This window comes from Venturia canescens, chromosome 9 (assembly GCF_019457755.1).
Source record: "Venturia canescens isolate UGA chromosome 9, ASM1945775v1, whole genome shotgun sequence".
In the NCBI taxonomy this organism is placed as follows: domain Eukaryota; kingdom Metazoa; phylum Arthropoda; class Insecta; order Hymenoptera; family Ichneumonidae; genus Venturia; species Venturia canescens.
The window spans coordinates 9,907,899-9,925,031 of NC_057429.1; the positions used below are offsets into that span (position 1 = coordinate 9,907,899).

The following is a 17,133-nucleotide window of genomic DNA, read 5'->3' on the forward strand; positions in this document are numbered from 1 at the left end:
TCTATGTTTGACCGAAAGTTGACAAACTTCCGGTCAACTTTCGGAAAAAGCATCGGACAGTAAAAGTGTTGCATATATGCTGCATACTCGAATCTTCTGAACGGTTCATTTTTTTAAAAATTCAATGCAAATTAAGATTTCTGTCCTTGATAGTTGAAGAGAGCTGATAAAATCATGCATTTTTGATACTCAGTGACAGGAACTCTCAATAATAAGAGCTATCAGCAAGAAGTTGACAGTGCATTATGTTTAACGTGTATAGTTAACCGGATATTTCTGTTGTTCAATCCATCAAAATTATTATGTGATATTTAATGTGAAGGAAAATTCGACATTTTCAACGCACGTTTTTGAGTTAAATTCATGAAATATGAATATCGTCGACTTTTTCCCCTTCGTGCTCCGTGATCCGTGATTTCTCGTGTCGAACTTGGAAAAATTCGTGTTTTTCGAAACAGTGAAATACGTTCGGCGGCCACGTTCCGAATTGTGCTCAAACGGTACGAGCCTGACCCGACGAGTAGTGCGTTACGAGCGAGCGCTGTACATTGGGACCGCGGTCTGCTGCGAGTGTACAAAACAAAGGTGAGAAATCTGTTTTGCCACGATTTATTGAAAAATCTCGATACACACGAGCTCTAAATATATATAGTTATATCTAAATGAATCGCGTACATGTTTAATAATAATTTTTTTGCTGTCGATCATAGTACACCGCCAATACGCTATATTTACAATATATAATTTGACCAAAAATCATAAGTACGTAATAATAAGGAAAAAAAATGTCGAGAATGTATCGTTACAAGAAAAGTAAGGTTACATTAGCTCGAGTATTTGGGAACAGCCAGGAGGAGAAATTAATATTTTTACGAACTCTTGTGAAAGGTTCGGTTTCACGTTTGTAAATTCTCTTTTTTTTTTTTTCGTTCTTTCGACAAATATTATTTAATCCTCACTGGCCGTCAACCGAACGTGACATTTTCATTGTTTTTCTTTCTTTTCGTGTTCTACTCACATGTTTTTCATTAAGCGTTTGATGAATTCTTCTTAATTAAGGCATGAGGCGCAGTCATGCGTTTTATACTTAGAATTATGATTTTAATGATTGTTAATAGAAAATAAGAGAAACAAAATAATAAAAAAAAAACCCTACAAAGTGCGAAGCGACCACGCCCATTTTATGAAAAATTCTCTCCCAACGAAACTGCTGTCACGTTTTTCGATATTATATGATTACAATACTCGTATGAAAATATTTCTGTCTATCGGCCTCGTCGTTTCGCACGTGGATATTGTCTATATTGTCCTTTAATATTTTTTTTTTATTGATTACGCTTAGTGAGATTATGAGAACATTATTCGAGAGCCTTGTTTGGAGAACGTTGCAAAAACTCGCACAAATAAATTGTTTTAACATCGTAAAAACAATATTTTCAAAGTTTTTTCGATTCGTCGAGAAAACAACTTTTTTTTTTTGCTTTTCCTTTCGTTTTTACGTTATATTCGTACTTTTTGAGCTAACGATCGTTTCAAATTTGATTATCAATGTTTTTCGCTCTTTTTTTTTTTTTACAGAGAATTAACAATGATTGGCGATACTTACGATCGATCATCGTTTTTTTTTTTTTTATTTTTTATTATTATTAAAAGTCGTACTTTTCGAGCCCAAAATCGAGAAATTCGTAGGGCAACCTCTTCTCGTTTGCAACTTAAGTAATTTGAGGAAAAATGACTTTGATTAGAGCTGAAATAGCGAAAAATTGAGTTTGGGGACTAAGCTTTTTGTGGGCGCAACAAATTTTCCCTCACATCCGAGACGCAGACTCGTTGGAGTTCGTAAAAATTACGATAAATGGAGAACCTCTTGATTTTTTCGTTTTCTTTTTTTTTTTTTTCATGAAGGCTCTCTGCTAATTATAAATGAACGTAAACGTCCCGCGTGCTCATCGGAAGGGGTGAAATAAGCGACGGCAGTCGGTGCGTTTGTCGATGTTTCGTCGACGGCGATCGTCCCTGAACGGTACACACGATTGCCGGTTTCGAATTATTTGTTTACTTCTCTAATGTGTTTCCTTCTCTTCGCAGGACAAACCATCCAATCGGTGGCCTTAAAAATGAGCGGGAGAACTGAAAAATCTTGCACTCAGAGTCGGCTGAGCTTGACGAATTATCGAGGACTGCCAGTCGGCGGGTTCGCCCTATTCTCGTATCGACCGCAGGAAAAACGGGGAAAAAACGTGGCGACACGGCCTCTCACTGCCGCCGGAAAATTTGAGACGAGGATCTCGATTCTTGTTGCTGTTGCTGTTCCCTTCCTTTTCGTTCGTATTATATTCATATTTATTTGTTTGGATTTTTGGGCACGGCCCGAGACGCTCCCCCGCGCACCTCTTCCTCCAAGTTTGAAATCCCTTGCAGTAATGTGCAGCTCGAGGATTTGGCCTAATTGATTCTTCCCTTGTGAGTCATGTAATCGATACTGTCCGACAGCAGTTTTTCCCTCGCAGCTCTTCTCATCCGAGAACACACTGCCAGTAACGTTCCTGCCATTATGCAGACGATTCCACAACCCAAACCGACTATCGTGCTGACTAACGTTGACTTTAGGCAGACTCGATCCCCTGTCGGACTCTCCGCTGCGCCTGGAATTGAAGAAATATTTTCATTTTTTCCCCGGAAGCTTATTTTCCTTCGTAAATAATAAAATTTGATTGGCTTTTGACCATTCTTTCTTCGCGAATGTTTCAAGTGAAGGCACTTTTTGAATTCTCTATTTAAAAAATGATTGCAGAACGAACGAATGGAATTACCGTTCTGCGGTGCGACTGTCGAGTTCGGAAACAGCTCGGCCTCGGCTTCACCCTCCTGGAGAACTCTGAGGGATTGGAAGAGGTTGACATTCTCTGATAAACTTGTTGCCGGCGTCGTTGGCCCCCCGATCGCACCGGTCACCGAACGCTTCGCCACGCTTTTCGAGTTCCTCCAATGGCAGGGTTGACTCTGAGCGAACGAGGAAAACGCGGATCAGTCGAACGCATCGCAATGAAGAATTTTACGATTTTTGCCTCGGCTTTCACGAGAAGAAATATCTTCTGGAGACCGAGGTTACGAGAATAAGCGAATTTTGAGCTGGAGACTCACCGGACATCGGCCGTGACACATTCGGACGTCACACTCGATATAAAGTGCCGGAGAACCCGTGAAACGGAAGGTTTTCATGTACGCGAAAACCTGAGTCTCGAAAAGTCCGCTCTCCGACCACGAGCCACGGAATCGACTGATCAATTTGTCGTCAACCGGACATCCGTATTGATCTATCAATTGAATTCTCTTGTTACCACCGTTGTGGGCGTAGCAATCGTTCACCACGATGTCGAAGCCGTCTGTTGAGAGAGAGAGAGAAAAAAATCCCGATCAACCCATCGCCAGAAAGGCCAAATTTCGGTTATACCGAGTTTTTGCACGACTTTGGATCGAAAAACAATATGTTTGCAGTGGTAAATAAAGGAAATATTTGAATTTCAAAACAATTACAATTCTCAATCTATAATTTGTCAAATTGTCGAATTTCACTTAGTTTTTTCAAAGGAAAAATCATTTTTGACCAGCTTTTGATTAAGGAACGACAAGTTTTCATCGATGAATAAGCAAAATTAAATTTTAATTAAGGCGAGCAATCTCCCCTTTAGATTTTTGAAAAAATGGATTTCTTTTTTTTTAATATTTCGAAGGTATAATACCCGAATGAGCAAAGGACAAATCTCGAAACTACTTTTTCAAAAACTGCTCGTGTCGTAGCTCAAAAAGTCATCGACCGATCTGGATGAAATTTTGGGAGGTTCCTCTCAGTAATATTATCGGAAGGTAGCTAAATTTCAAAAGGTAGCAAGTAAATAAATCACTATTTTGGGGTCAAATATGTCGAAAAAATGGTCGAAAATTCAGGCTTTTAGGTAAAAAGGCTCCTAAATGTTCAATTTTGCCTCGGTCATTATTTTTAAGGTACATGCATCCCCTTGACACGTCGGTAAGCGAATGACACTTATTAAATAATTTTTAGATTAATAGTAAAAGAGTGACAACCGGAGCAGTTTTCGATGTCGCGGAAAACGGGCGTCCGAAGACCCTTAATAACCCCGCCATTTTGTTGGTCGTCCCAAAAATAATTATTTTTTTCAACTTGACCGTTACAACAAACTCGTGTCCAAATTTGAAAATGATCAGATTATTCTATCCCCTCTAAAAAAAAAAAAACCCGAAAAATATCTGCCATTTTTACGCTTCTAAAAGGATTGCTCGCCTCAAATTCTCACTTCAGCCAATAAGAATGAAAAACCGTGAGATTTCACTTCGTTCAATCTCTCATCAGTCGAAGAGACCGTTTAATTGTGCGGTGTTTAAGAAGCGTTAAAAAGACTGTTATAAAATGAAAACATAAAAGAATTGGTTTGAGATAGTAATACTACGAAAATAATAGTTCAAAGAGCGTCGGTCGATTCGAGATAAGATTTAATCGTCAATAATGACCATATTTGCTGCGCATATAAATAATGAGTGTCAGAGGATCTCCGACTCGTACGGGTCCTGCAACTCTGGTCCCCGTTGTGCCGTAACCGTATCTGATTTCCATATAACACTCTGGTGGCTGGAGAGTAAATACTACGGGATTTCCGGTTGCAACCCTGAAATCACATGGACAAACGCGTTACGTGAATACGTTGAAAGTAATATAAAAAGAAACAAAGCGAAGTAAAAACTAACTGGCACGGTTAAATCTCGAAAATAACGAGAAACATTTTTATTTTCCCACGATATTATAAGAACTGGGAAAAGGATGGCAATCGTTTGAGGAATTTAGCGACAAAAATGCGGAACTCACTCGACATCCAGAAACGGAAAGGTCACAGTCTTCCAAAAGTCGTAACCGTATTCGCAGGTTACTTTAAAGTGTTCGTCAAATTCTTCCTCTATCATCGGATTGTATTGTACAGTCACTGTGTTCCACATGAGATTTTTCTGCAACCAATCGCCGGAATCTCTCATAAAAACTTATGAAATCGCAGAATTATTCAATTCTCTTGGTTTTTTAAATAAACTTTAAATCAATTATAACAAAATTTGAGAAAAAAAAGCATTATAACGATCTAAAACGTCGCTGCATATCCATTTGCTGTCCAATTTGTGTTGACTGACTTTTCGAAAAGATTGAAGTAATACGAAAATTGGATAAGAAAATGATGAAAATTCTGTCGATGCTCTGATGAATGTCGAAATACCTTGTGTTAGTAAAATACTAAAAAGAATAAATGTTCGCAACATTTCTAACGCAATAATTTTCCTTTTTTTTCTTTGCAGAGGAACAGATGACTTGAAAAACTTACGGTGGGATTTTTCCTGCTGTCCTGGTGATGAGTATTCTCTCCGAGGGTACCGCATCTATTCAGCTGTATGTAAAACTCGTAGTAATCTCTACCGGTACCATTAACGTACATGCAATCGGGATCGTAAGAGTAGCCTGCAATTAAGTATCGCATTGTACGGATTATTACGTCGTTGTAATAATACGAAATAAGAAGAGGTGATCGATATTGATCGTTATTCCTAATAATGTTCGAGACTCGATCCCGCATCGAGGGAACGGCTCCTCCCCCACGTGGCTTTTCATCGACTCGAGATTTTTATTTTTCATTAACTGCTTGTTAGTCCCATTGAAGTTGTATCGTAATTAGTTTCGGACAATAGGAATACACGCGGTGTTCCTATAATCGAAGCTTCTTACCTGCCGAGTATAATAATCCAGCGAAAGACCCATTGAATCCGATTCTAATCTTCATATAATCGTCCTGACACTCGGCCTCGATATCTGAAACATCAATTAATTCCTTTTATCAATATCACATCCGATAAATAACAATTACATTGTAACGAGTATTTCAATGACATTCTTTCAAACATTCTTTTCACTGCTTTTTCATTCCCCGTACGATTCAAACGTGATGCAACATCCTATAACGATCCCGCCCTTCTTGAATGGAAGATTTCCGTTCGAGAATCCCCCCGCGATGCTGCCTTCGGATAGCCACTGAGTGAAAGTGGAAAACGTCGAAAAGCGTAACACTTAGGACTCGAGGATTTTCAAGAGCTGCATCGAACCTCGGGTCATCGTCATTTATTATTTCAATTTTCTGTTTCAGCTTTACACGCACCGCTCTATGTCAGCCAGAAATCAATTATGGAAGGAGGAAAAATTCTCTTGGGATTTATTTCATCGTTATGATCGGTGTTAAATGAAAAGTTTTTTCCACTCGAACGTCAATCTCCCCGTACAATGGCAGCTTTTTGGTAAGTCGAAGAACAATTTTCCGAACAACATTTTTTATTGCACTAATCGCTCCAAATTTTGCCATTGATCAGGCTCTCAAGATCTTCAGAAATAATGAATGGCCGGAAACTTCTAAAAATAAATTGAAAAATCAATTTCTGGCACGTCGCAAGCAGTTTTTCAGCCAAGAAGCAAAAGCACACGATTAATCGTCGTTCGTGTCAATAATCTGCATCGATTGGTATAAATAGTGGAAAAAAGTTCGAATAGAAATTGAAAAATCGATTTTTCGAACCTCTCCGTGAAAGGATTGATTTTCCAAAATATCACAGCCAATCTAGCATCCGGTACAGAACTCACGTCCCCAAAAGAATCGAAATGACGTGATCGATTTTTCTTCTGGATCGAAAAGTTTTTATAACAAGTTTCCGTACGTCGCAATTCACTTGTACATAACGACGTGTCCAAATGAGCGTTAGGCATAGATCGAGACGAGGATATTCACGCTTGGCGAACAGCCCCGCTCGGTATGATACAACAGCGATTCTTGTAACGATTCATTTTCATATATTTACTATTGTTAAAAAGATTTTATTAAATCTTTCGTTGTATAAATACACATTGAAGATGTCGAAAATTGATGCAACGTCGGAAAGAGAATTTTGTGAAATTCTCTTACTAATAAATAGAAAAGATAAATTCGTATGAGAAAGCGAGGATCAGAGACTATTTTCGAAATGGAAAGTGCCTGAGACGATCTCGAGAGGGAATCGCACGTTTATTTACATAAATTTGTGAGCGGAAGGAAAACCCTTTATTGTTAGTATATATTCTTCCTCGATGATGAGCCGTGCTGTAGCGAGTGTAGAAAGAATGAATAGAAAATCTAATTAACGAGATTAAGAAAGCGAAGGGGATTTCTATTTTCGTTATGCTGCGCGAATTAATTGATCTCCATTTGCTTAAGATTAATTGACGTTGGGTACGAAATAAAGTGGTGGGGAACCGTGAGATAAATTAGTCAATGGTATGCAACATAAATAATTAATCGTGTACCCAACGGATCATTCATTTTGTGGGACTGTATCGAGGAATGCGATCCGTAGGAATGTGAATTATCGTGAATTCTATTGTGATGGCAGTCTCAATATTTTTTCAGGGCAAGGTCAAGGGAAAAGTTTTTAGTTTTCCTAGGAGCGATTCTCGATGAATTTTTTCTCGTATTTTCTCTCTTCCTCATTCTGTATACATATATATTTATGGATGGCGCGAGTATACGAGCGTGTAAAACAACTGACGTTAGTAGAGGAGCATTGGAGAGTAGGAATTCGAGTCTCTTCCACCTTCGTAGAGCGATTTATGGGAATCGGCTTCGAGAATGCCGTACCTAGACCTATAATCGTTTGTTCGTTCGCGTAATTGACGATTCCACGGGTGGTGCACGGTGAACGCGCCCGTATTGGCCTTCCGGGGGTCCGTCGTGGTTGCTTCTTCGCGGTATACTAATCTGCTCTTCCACCGCTTCCACAGCTTCAACGACTGTAAGCAGAAAAGCATATTTTCCTTTTTCTTTCATCTTTCTTTCCTCCTTTCTTTTCCCTCTTTTTCTTGATGCGCGCACATTGCAAGCCTTTTCAACGTCGCCCAACATTTTACGCTCTTTTTCTCGTGCACATTCGTCTTTGCCGGAGAAGTTTTCCAACACAGACACAGAGATGCGAGGATGAGCTAGCTCTCCCCGGCAAAAGGAAAAAGGCGACGAAACAAAACGCGATAGAACTAAGTCGATTTTCACGCTGAATCGGTTCCTCATCCTCCGTCTCCTAGAACTTCCGGAACATCTGCGATTTCATTTATCCTCAGCTCTGAGAAAACCGATAAACTTCAAACTCCAACGCCGAAAAACAACGAAACTAAGTACGCAGAGGTCTCGAATCGAGAGCCAAAAATTCACGATTAATTCTCGTGGAATTACAAACTTCTATACCCTTCAACATTAAATACTGTGTTCACTTTCAAATGAAAAAAAAAAAAAAAACAGTATATTGGGAGACGCAACAAATGCTCGGGAACAGCTGCACAAAAAGTGAGACAAAGACGTTGACGCCAGCGATGAAGATGCTCGAGATACAATCGAGATTCAGCGAACGTACGTTTTCATTGAAGCCACTATTCGCAGCAGCTCCTTCATAAATAACTCGAGAAAGAGAGAGAGAGAGAGAGAGAGAGAAAAAACAATCGGTGGGAATATGGGCCCCAGTCGAAACGATCCTCTAATTCATCAAAATTTCATCCTCAACAAAATCATCATTTTGCCACTCGATTAGAAGCAATCACATCTGACAACAATTAGAGACAACGAGAATGAACTTCATCATCACATTATGGAGCATCGAACCTTCCATGTCGGCAGAGTAAAAACCATCCTTTTTACGCCCCTACTCGAAAACAACTCTGCTTTTAAAATCTTTACTCTGAAATTCATAACAACTCGTCGTCTACTCGTGATGAGATTCCTTCTGAAATCATCATGAGTGGGGATTAAATATCACAGTGGAGTAGATATGTTAAGGTGGGCAGACGTTCTCTACGTAGATCCGCAGTTATTAAGGAGGGTGGATCACGAAATAAAAATAATCAGAATTTTATCAAATTTCGTGATAACATTCTTTGGCATCAAGTACGCAAATACAATTTTTTTCAAATTTTTTTGCCACATGGTTATCGCATAATTGAGCGTTAAATCGAAGTTCTTATGCACGAGATGTATAGTAAACTCTATGCTTATGCACGTGAACTTTAATGTTCAATTACTCGAGAGCTATGCGGTAGAAAAATCTAAAAAAATGTATATTGTCTTGTACATTTTTAGAGAATACATTTACCAAATTCTATTAAATTCTTATAATTTTGAAATTCTTTATATTTAACATTCTATCGTCGCGATCCACCCTCCTTAAGAAGTTTCGGTACAGAAGTCTAAATATTAAGAAATTGATGAAATTTGGTGATAATGTTCTTCAAAATCAAGTGCGAAAACACAAATTTTTTCAAAATTTTCTTCTACCTAGTTATCGAGTAATCAGGCATTAAGAGGATGGATCAGTCGGTAATCACACCTCGAATTTTCGAAATTGAAACTCTTTGACATCGTTCGTCCGATTAAAATAATCGTACGCAGCACGATCGCAAAAATCCGATGACATTTTTATTTTTTCGATCAGACGAACGATGTGGAAAAATATCCTTTTCAAAATTTGCAGCTATCTCTCTCGCACTCACGGTTGTGATTACCGACTGATCCATCATCTTAAGAGGATGATGTATCAACAAATTTCGAAATCGAAATTCTTTGATACAGTTCAGCCGATTAAAAAAAGGCTCCGTCAGTCGATTTTTGCCATCGTTCTGCGTAGGCTGACATAGCCTTTTTTTAATCGGTCAAACGGTCTCAGAGAATTTCAATTTCGAAAATTCCAAGTGAGGTTAGTCGACTGATCCATACTCTTAAGATGATGGATCAGTCGGTAATCACAACCGTGAGTGCGAGAGAGATAGCTGCAAATTTTGAAAAGGAAATTTTTCCACATCGTTCGTCCGATCGAAAAAATAAAAATGTCATCGGATTTTTGCGATCGTGCTGCGTACGATGACATTTTTATTATTTTAATCGGACGAACGATGTCAAAGAGTTTCAATTTCAAAAATTCGAGGTGTGATTACCGACTGATCCATCATCTTAAAGCAGATTTCTTACGCTCCGAATGTATACCTACGTATATGGAAACGCAATGCTTATACACGTGAACTTTAGTGATCAATTACTCGATAACTGTGTAGAAGAAAAATCTTTAAAAATTTGTATTGTCAAATTTGTCACCAACTTTTATAAAATTCTCAACTTTTTAAAATTTTTTATGTTTTTAGCAAGGTTTAGCATGGCGACATTGTATCGCCTGTATCGAAACTCCTTAACTAGCAGCTATGCACATCTATATTCATGACAGTTCTACTCGATGACAACTCCGCTCTTTGAACATGTATTTATAGGAGAGCTGTTGTTGAATACATTTAGCGAAAGTAGAATTTTCGTCTTGCTCCAACGTAACTCGACTCTTATGAATCTACTCGATAACATTTCCACTCTAAAGATGTTTATTTTATGCTCTAATACCGTCTCTGCTCTTTAACTTGTCTGGGTGGATAACACAGATTATTAATGACAAAAGAGGATAAAAATTGCATTGTATTGATTTTGCAAATTTGAGAGTAGGGCTGTTTGGAGCAGCGTTGTTCTTGAGTGGAGCCTCGATGTTGAGAAACGATGGAAAGTTATTGAATAAACCGGGGTCCGTATTAGCCCGAATTCCCTGATGTAATACAAGTTTCTTAGCTCCTCGCTCGTAATTCTTCCATCGGCAATTCCTCTTTCGCGGTGTGCTGGGGGGAGCAACGTCGGTATATCGTCACACAGTTTCTTTCTCATTGGCCGTCACGACACCGAGGCTTCCTTCTTTTTATACGCGAGCTAAACCGGTGGTCGTTTTACCCTCGTACACGAGTTGCTCGGTTCGAGAGTCAACAACACAAATATATAATATATAAATTTCTGTATATCGAAGGGCACGATAAGGATAAAACTTTGACACTGAATATCCTCGATGTCAACGAAAGCGACAAGACCTCTCCGGTTGTGCAGCTACAAATAAATGCTCGTGTAATATCCCTGTTTTTTTTTTTTCTTTTTTTTTTTTCTAATTCTCGGATCGATCGAAAGATCTCCCGGTTTGATTCTAACGCAATGTCGCGAAGCAGACCAATCAGACGTCTGCGTCGCATCCTCTCTCGCGTCCCCGCGCACCATCTTTCCCATTATTTTACTCTTTTTCTTGCTTCCTCCTCGTCTCGTTCTTCCGCTTTCAACGCCTTGTCGCGTGGCCAGCAACGGAATAACGTAATGACGTTGCAATCGAGCCTCGTACTTTGCTGTGTGTGTTATTTATATTCGTGAGAGAAAAACCGGGAAATATGGAACTCTCGGGTAAAATGGACCCCTCGAAAGATCACGGCTCCGATGTTTTCGCGTTCTGTGGCAACTTTGACGAGTGCCAGGCCCCTGGACACGTGTCATCCTCATGATCCGTAGCCAAATTTTCTGATTAATAAATTTTCCACGCCGATCCAGCCATCGAGCATCAACCCGGGGTCCATTTTACCCCACTTTTCATCGATATCCATCCACCTATAGCTTTATTACGTATAGTCGCATAAAAGTAAGAGACGTCTGTCAGCGACGTGTGGAAAGAGAGAATATCGCTGCTGCAGTCTCCGCGGCAGTGTCAGATCCCCAGAAGCCGAGCCTCTCGCATACGACTTCCGACGCACCGTTTTAATTGCTCCCGTAACGGTAAAGAGGCATCCCATACGTCAGGATATACGCGTCTCTCATGAAGCAATATTGAAGCCTGAGGATCCACGGGAGAGGGAACGAGGGACAGACTCGGCAGCCTCCGGGGGCGGATTTACGAGAAGCTTGGAATTCGCGTTATAATAAAATGTGCGTACACGATTCAATTAACGCCGCGCGTTGTCAGAGGTCAAGTCTGCGGAGCTCTGATCTCGAATTTCGTCGAGTTTTTACTACTTTTTTGCACTGGGAGACTCTGGAGAAGTGTGGTTTCTCGGTTCATTCAGTGTCCGGGAGGAAAAAACTGCTCGATTGTGTGTTTTCTTTTGATTTGGCGATGAAACGAAAATAATACTCACGCTGCACACGCGTCGTGTTCGGTCTGTATCTTCGGTGCTCGCGGTCCCACGTCTCCGGATGTCTCCCCCATTCCTCGTCGGCTCCGGTGCCTCCGGTACCGCCACCCCCGACTCCACCGCCGCCTCCTCCGGTGCCACCCCCGGCCAAACCCTGCAGACCCTGAAGCGTCTGCAGCGCCTGAAGATTCGGACTGAGAGGTCGACTCTTCAGGGAGGGCACAGGCACGTAGGCGGCTCCTTCGCCCACGTAGACCACCTGGAAATCATTTATTAATGTCGCCGCTTTTTTCGTCTTCGCCCAATCGTTTTCTTATTTTTTTTTTGTTCTTCATCCTCCGCTTTAACCTTCGCACTCGATTCGACTTGGGAACATCTCCGCGGACATGGGACGCGGAATTTATGCGGCTCTTTCATCGACCTTTCCGGGGCTTTGATCACGCGCAACTGGAGATTCGATGAGGGATGGGAATCTGCTCCACTTTCGCGTTAGCAAACGTACTTTTAGCTGGATTTCAAATTCTCTTGGCAATCCGATCGGGAATAATAATAATTCACAAATGGGAAGCTGGAAAAAATTCTTCAGACTGCATAAAAAACGCCCGGAATTATTGGACGGTGTGCTCTGAAAAAGCGGAAAAGTTGAGCACGTTCCGCGGGAAACTGGCACAATAAGAAGGCTTTTTGCCTGCTCGAGTACGAGAAGCGCGGTAAAATAGCGGAAAGGAATACCTCTGGCTCGTCGGCGTGCGGAAAAACTGGGAGAAAAAAGTTGGTCGCATAGCAGCACGCGCACGGGTGCTGAGCCTTTTTCTTCCCTTTTACTCGAAGCACTCTCACGCACGTCCGGGCAACGCGTGTGAAAATGATGAAAAAAGTGTGACGACGTGCGCCCCTCGTGCACCCTTAATTTATCGTCGAAAACGAAATTAATCGAAAAATATGATCGTACCGCGAAGAAACGTAAAAACGTTTCGAAAACGAAAACGATTATGATTTTTTACAATATAATTACATCAAACTTTATTGTTCAAGCTATTCAGCAAAACTCGATGGAATTTTTTGGCAAGTTTGACCAATGATAATATTTATTCGAAAAAGCTGTTGGCATGAAATTTTAGTCCCACGTGAATTTCTGACGTAACTGTTCGTCGAGCTTGTCATAAGTCGACGACTCGTCGACTACTCCTTGCCTAGGTGAGTCGAGCCTGAGGTTAATTTATTGCGCTCGTATAGATATACGGAGGAGGTACGGAGCCGCTTGTAAATTGGAATCGCATCGCCGACTCCCGCGCATTCATGCGTCGATTAACGGTCACGCGGTCGCAGCGTCGAGAGTCATTAGTCGAGTTACGAGATGTATCTCATCCGGATCCCTGGCCCCTCGCTCTCTTCGATATTCTTTACTTGCATTAGGTTTACCGCACCCGGACATATCATCGACGAGAGTTTGATGCAATACGAATCTTTCGCCACTTGTTCGTCTTCGCCATCATTTTTATCGAGCTCTTATAACGTTCGTATTGAAAGGAATGAAAGCCCGCATTTATTCAGTGATTTTTCTTACCATTTCATTCCCGTGTTTTCGCTATTCACTCAATTTTCCTTGACAATTAGTTTTTTAATTCAATTTTTAATTAACCGAGGGTTCGATTGCGGAGGCGAATCTTCGGGACTTGAATTTATTGAAAAATTTGTCGAAAGCGACGATCTGAGTGGGTGAAATTTAACACGAAACATTTCAACAATCGGTTAAGAGGCGAGAAACGCATAATTTTTCCTCACTTTTGAGCTTCGTCGTTCGACGAACTTCGACGGAATAATTTCTGTTACTTCCGTGTTGAAAATAAAAAAAAAAAAGAGAAAAAAAATATTTTTTTTCAATGATTAGATAATTTTGTGGACTTTCCCGAGTATCAATTAAACCATTAAATCGTCTATTGCTCAACTTAATAACTGTTTCTCGTTGAGTGCTCGCGCGGACTCGCAAATGGAGGGTTTTTTGTCGTCGCTGTTGTTGTTGTTGTTGTTGTTTTTTTTCTTCGGTTGAGAGTAAATTTTTATGCGAATTACTGAGGCTGCGCCAACTCGGGCGTAACGACGTTCCTATACCTGCGCCTATCTCTATGAGCGCAGCTCTCGCTCGCAGTCTCCTGCCTCATCTCACGGGTTATATGACTCGATGATCGGCGACGTGAGCTCGGAGAATCTCTCATGCTGTTTTTTCTCCGCTATGTATATATTCGCGTGTACTCGCTTGTTTGTATTCATCGAACAAAGACCAACGGACGAACACAGACGCGATATATTTCACCGTTGATCGATCAAAGGATCGAAAGATCGCCGGTTCTAAAACCGGAAGATAATACGAGACTTGGGAATTTACCGTAGTGATAGAATCCCCCGGAAGTAGTATTTTGGCATATCTTCTTCACGGATCACACGTCCGAACTTTATTTTTACGGATCGAGCATTTCTCGTGTCGAATCATTTTTTTCATGAGTTCAAGGTACATCGTGCCCGAAGGATCGTATTTTATGGGTGTCTAAATTGGACCGATTTTTTACTCCCCAATTAAAGATATCACTTTAAATTAATGTCATAGTTATTCATTCGAAATTTTTTCAACTTGTCTTTTGGCGAATGAAATTATACAAGCTATTAATTAATCGGGGATCCATCACTGACCGAATCCCAAATTTCATTCGTCCCTGGCTAAAATATTGTAGCTTTTCATGTAAAAAATCACATCGGAGAGTGCCAAGGCAAAACACAACGAGAAATGGATCAAGAAGAAAGTATTTATTAATAAAAAGAGAGAAGGCTGGAATGGGCCAAGCCAAGAAGTAACGAAATGTCGAATTAAGGAGATGTGAAGTTACGAGTGCTCTCGTTACCAATTTCGTTCAATCTTTGACGTAACATATCTTTATTACTAGCAAAACAATCGTCTCGAATTTTTTCCCAGATCTTCATTATATACTTCATTTTTATCGTGTACTTTTTTCATAAACTTTGTAAGAAGCGTTCGTTCGTTATATGGAAAGATAAACGATTTTTTAACCATAGTTCCTGTAAACCTGTGTACTTTTCTTCATATTTGAACACGTTTTGTCTCGGTAACGAATAAAAGACGAACCCTTTGAAGTTTGATATGCGTGTGAATCGACTACCCATTTAAGCTCTGTGCGAATTTAAAGGCTTTCTTAAGAAAATCCTTTCGTGGATGAACAACTTCAATATTTTCCTTATTTAACCGAGTGGAAAAAGGGGAAAAAGAATTCTTACAGCATCCTGATCACTGGCTTCGTGCGTCAAAGATTCCCTCGTCTCGTTTCGCAGCGAATCTTCGTCCTCGGGCCCAGAGCCACTTCCGGCCCAATAATCTTCTGTCGCCTCATCCAGGATTGTTTCCACTCCTGTTTTCGCCAATACTTCCGGTGCTTCGATCCTCGTTGACTGTGGTGGAAAGATAAATGTACGAAATTATGACAAATCAATATTCCAATCGGAAAGCCATTTCGCCGAACGTTTCTTCAGACCCCGATCATTTGGTCTTCGATCCAGCAAAAAAGCACGACGAACGATTCGTCGCCAAATATTCAAAGGCGCCGAGAAAAAAAATCATGGAAATTTCGACGAAAATGAGTTTTTTTTCTCAAATTATGGTCTAAATAACTTTCTGGATTTAACGTTCGCTTGAAGATGAGCAAAAGGACTGACCTGATAACCGTTGATGAAGCTCAGAGCAAATACCCATGCCGCAAAGTATCTGTAAATTGAAAAGAACAAAACAAACGTTGAGCATCCGAGTGACGTAAGTCAGGGAAGTAGGAAAGAGAAAAAAGAAGCGTGGGATAGAATGCAAATGGAAATGATGGACGAAGGATGCATCGGTTACGGCCTGCATCGGCGCGTCCGGCATCAGGAGAGTGTAAGATAAAGAAACATTCACAAAACGATAACAAGAGTGTAGCGAAAAAGAAGAAGAAACCGAGTGATCGAGACCATAAATGTGTTTGCGAGTGAAGCGAACTGAGTCCATCGTGCTATCGATTTATAAAGAGTGATTGATCATCCACGAGCAGCACGTTTCCTCCTCGAGTCATTCGCCCCTTTATGCAATCTCTTTCAAACTTCATTCCTTTCTGTTCACCCGCGTCTTGCTCGCCTTTCTCAACTCAATTTTTCTTACTTCTCCTCCTTTTTAAACTCCCGATCCTCTAATTCTTGATGCGTTAACGAGCAAATGTCACGAGCTCTTGTTTCGTCGGTGAAAAAATCGCAAAACTGCCAACTCTGCACGAGACTTTTCGTCCTAACTTTTCACAAGTTCTATTTTCTATTTATTCCCGACTCGCGATTGGATTATCCTTTATCAAAGAATCCCACCTTAGCGTATTTTCACCTGTTTTTTATTGTTGCGAGGATTGCCAGAGAACTTCGTGGATCGTTCGAACTTTCGAAAGGAATTATTTCGGGGGTGGAAACCCTTTACAAAAGCTGGGACGGTTCGGGACCTTCACCTCTACCGAAAAAAGGGAAACTGTCCGGGACTCCGAAAAGCCCAGAGTGGCAATAAAACATGTGCTGCACACTCGCGTTCGTTTTTTTGGGCCGAGCGCGTTTGAAGTGGACTCATAAATTTAAAATCAAATTAGAAGCAACTCTTTATTTTTGGTTTTTTTTTGGCTCTTTTTGCCTCTTAAGCTGAACAATTCGTCTTAAAATCTCAATCCATCTAGGTCTTTTATCTTTTTTTGTTAGGAGCTAGCAGGATGCGACAAATTTCTCTCCCAAGCCCGCTCAGTCGGAAGCTCGACAAACACAGTCATTTCATCCTTGATTTCAAAATCATTTAAAAATCAACAGAAACGTTACTGAGACCCAAAAAAATGTGAACGTTCGGACGCAATAATCGCACCTGAAACGCCGCGTGCTCGAGAGCAATTCATATCGTAATGATCGCGCACATTAAGATAGCCGTGATCGCATTCCCCACCGCTAGACAAGAGTAACGATCGGCAGAGAAAATGAATGAAAAC

The 17,133-nt window shown here is 40.6% G+C and overlaps 1 protein-coding gene and 1 long non-coding RNA gene across 2 annotated transcripts in view; one reads left to right on the forward strand and one right to left on the reverse strand.

The window, feature by feature from the left end:
• The first annotated feature begins 65 nt into the window (after positions 1 to 65).
• On the forward strand, positions 66 to 6,964 carry LOC122416521 (uncharacterized). The gene is made up of 6 exons (XR_006262122.1): positions 66 to 585; positions 2,089 to 2,324; positions 2,795 to 3,500; positions 5,359 to 5,449; positions 6,198 to 6,345; positions 6,418 to 6,964. It is a non-coding gene; the product is annotated as an uncharacterized lncRNA (long non-coding RNA).
• The window catches only part of LOC122416516 (uncharacterized), a 67,068-nt gene continuing 50,528 nt past the window's right edge, over positions 594 to 17,133 (reverse strand). The window contains exons 2-11 of the mRNA XM_043429548.1: positions 15,812 to 15,860; positions 15,377 to 15,547; positions 12,092 to 12,347; positions 5,783 to 5,866; positions 5,385 to 5,518; positions 4,883 to 5,019; positions 4,531 to 4,685; positions 3,145 to 3,386; positions 2,814 to 3,003; positions 594 to 2,645 (exon numbers count right to left, since the gene is read on the reverse strand). Coding sequence (XP_043285483.1) covers positions 2,446 to 2,645; positions 2,814 to 3,003; positions 3,145 to 3,386; positions 4,531 to 4,685; positions 4,883 to 5,019; positions 5,385 to 5,518; positions 5,783 to 5,866; positions 12,092 to 12,347; positions 15,377 to 15,547; positions 15,812 to 15,860 — 1,618 coding nt within the window. The 3' untranslated portion in view covers positions 594 to 2,445. The remainder of the gene's footprint in view (positions 2,646 to 2,813; positions 3,004 to 3,144; positions 3,387 to 4,530; positions 4,686 to 4,882; positions 5,020 to 5,384; positions 5,519 to 5,782; positions 5,867 to 12,091; positions 12,348 to 15,376; positions 15,548 to 15,811; positions 15,861 to 17,133) is intronic.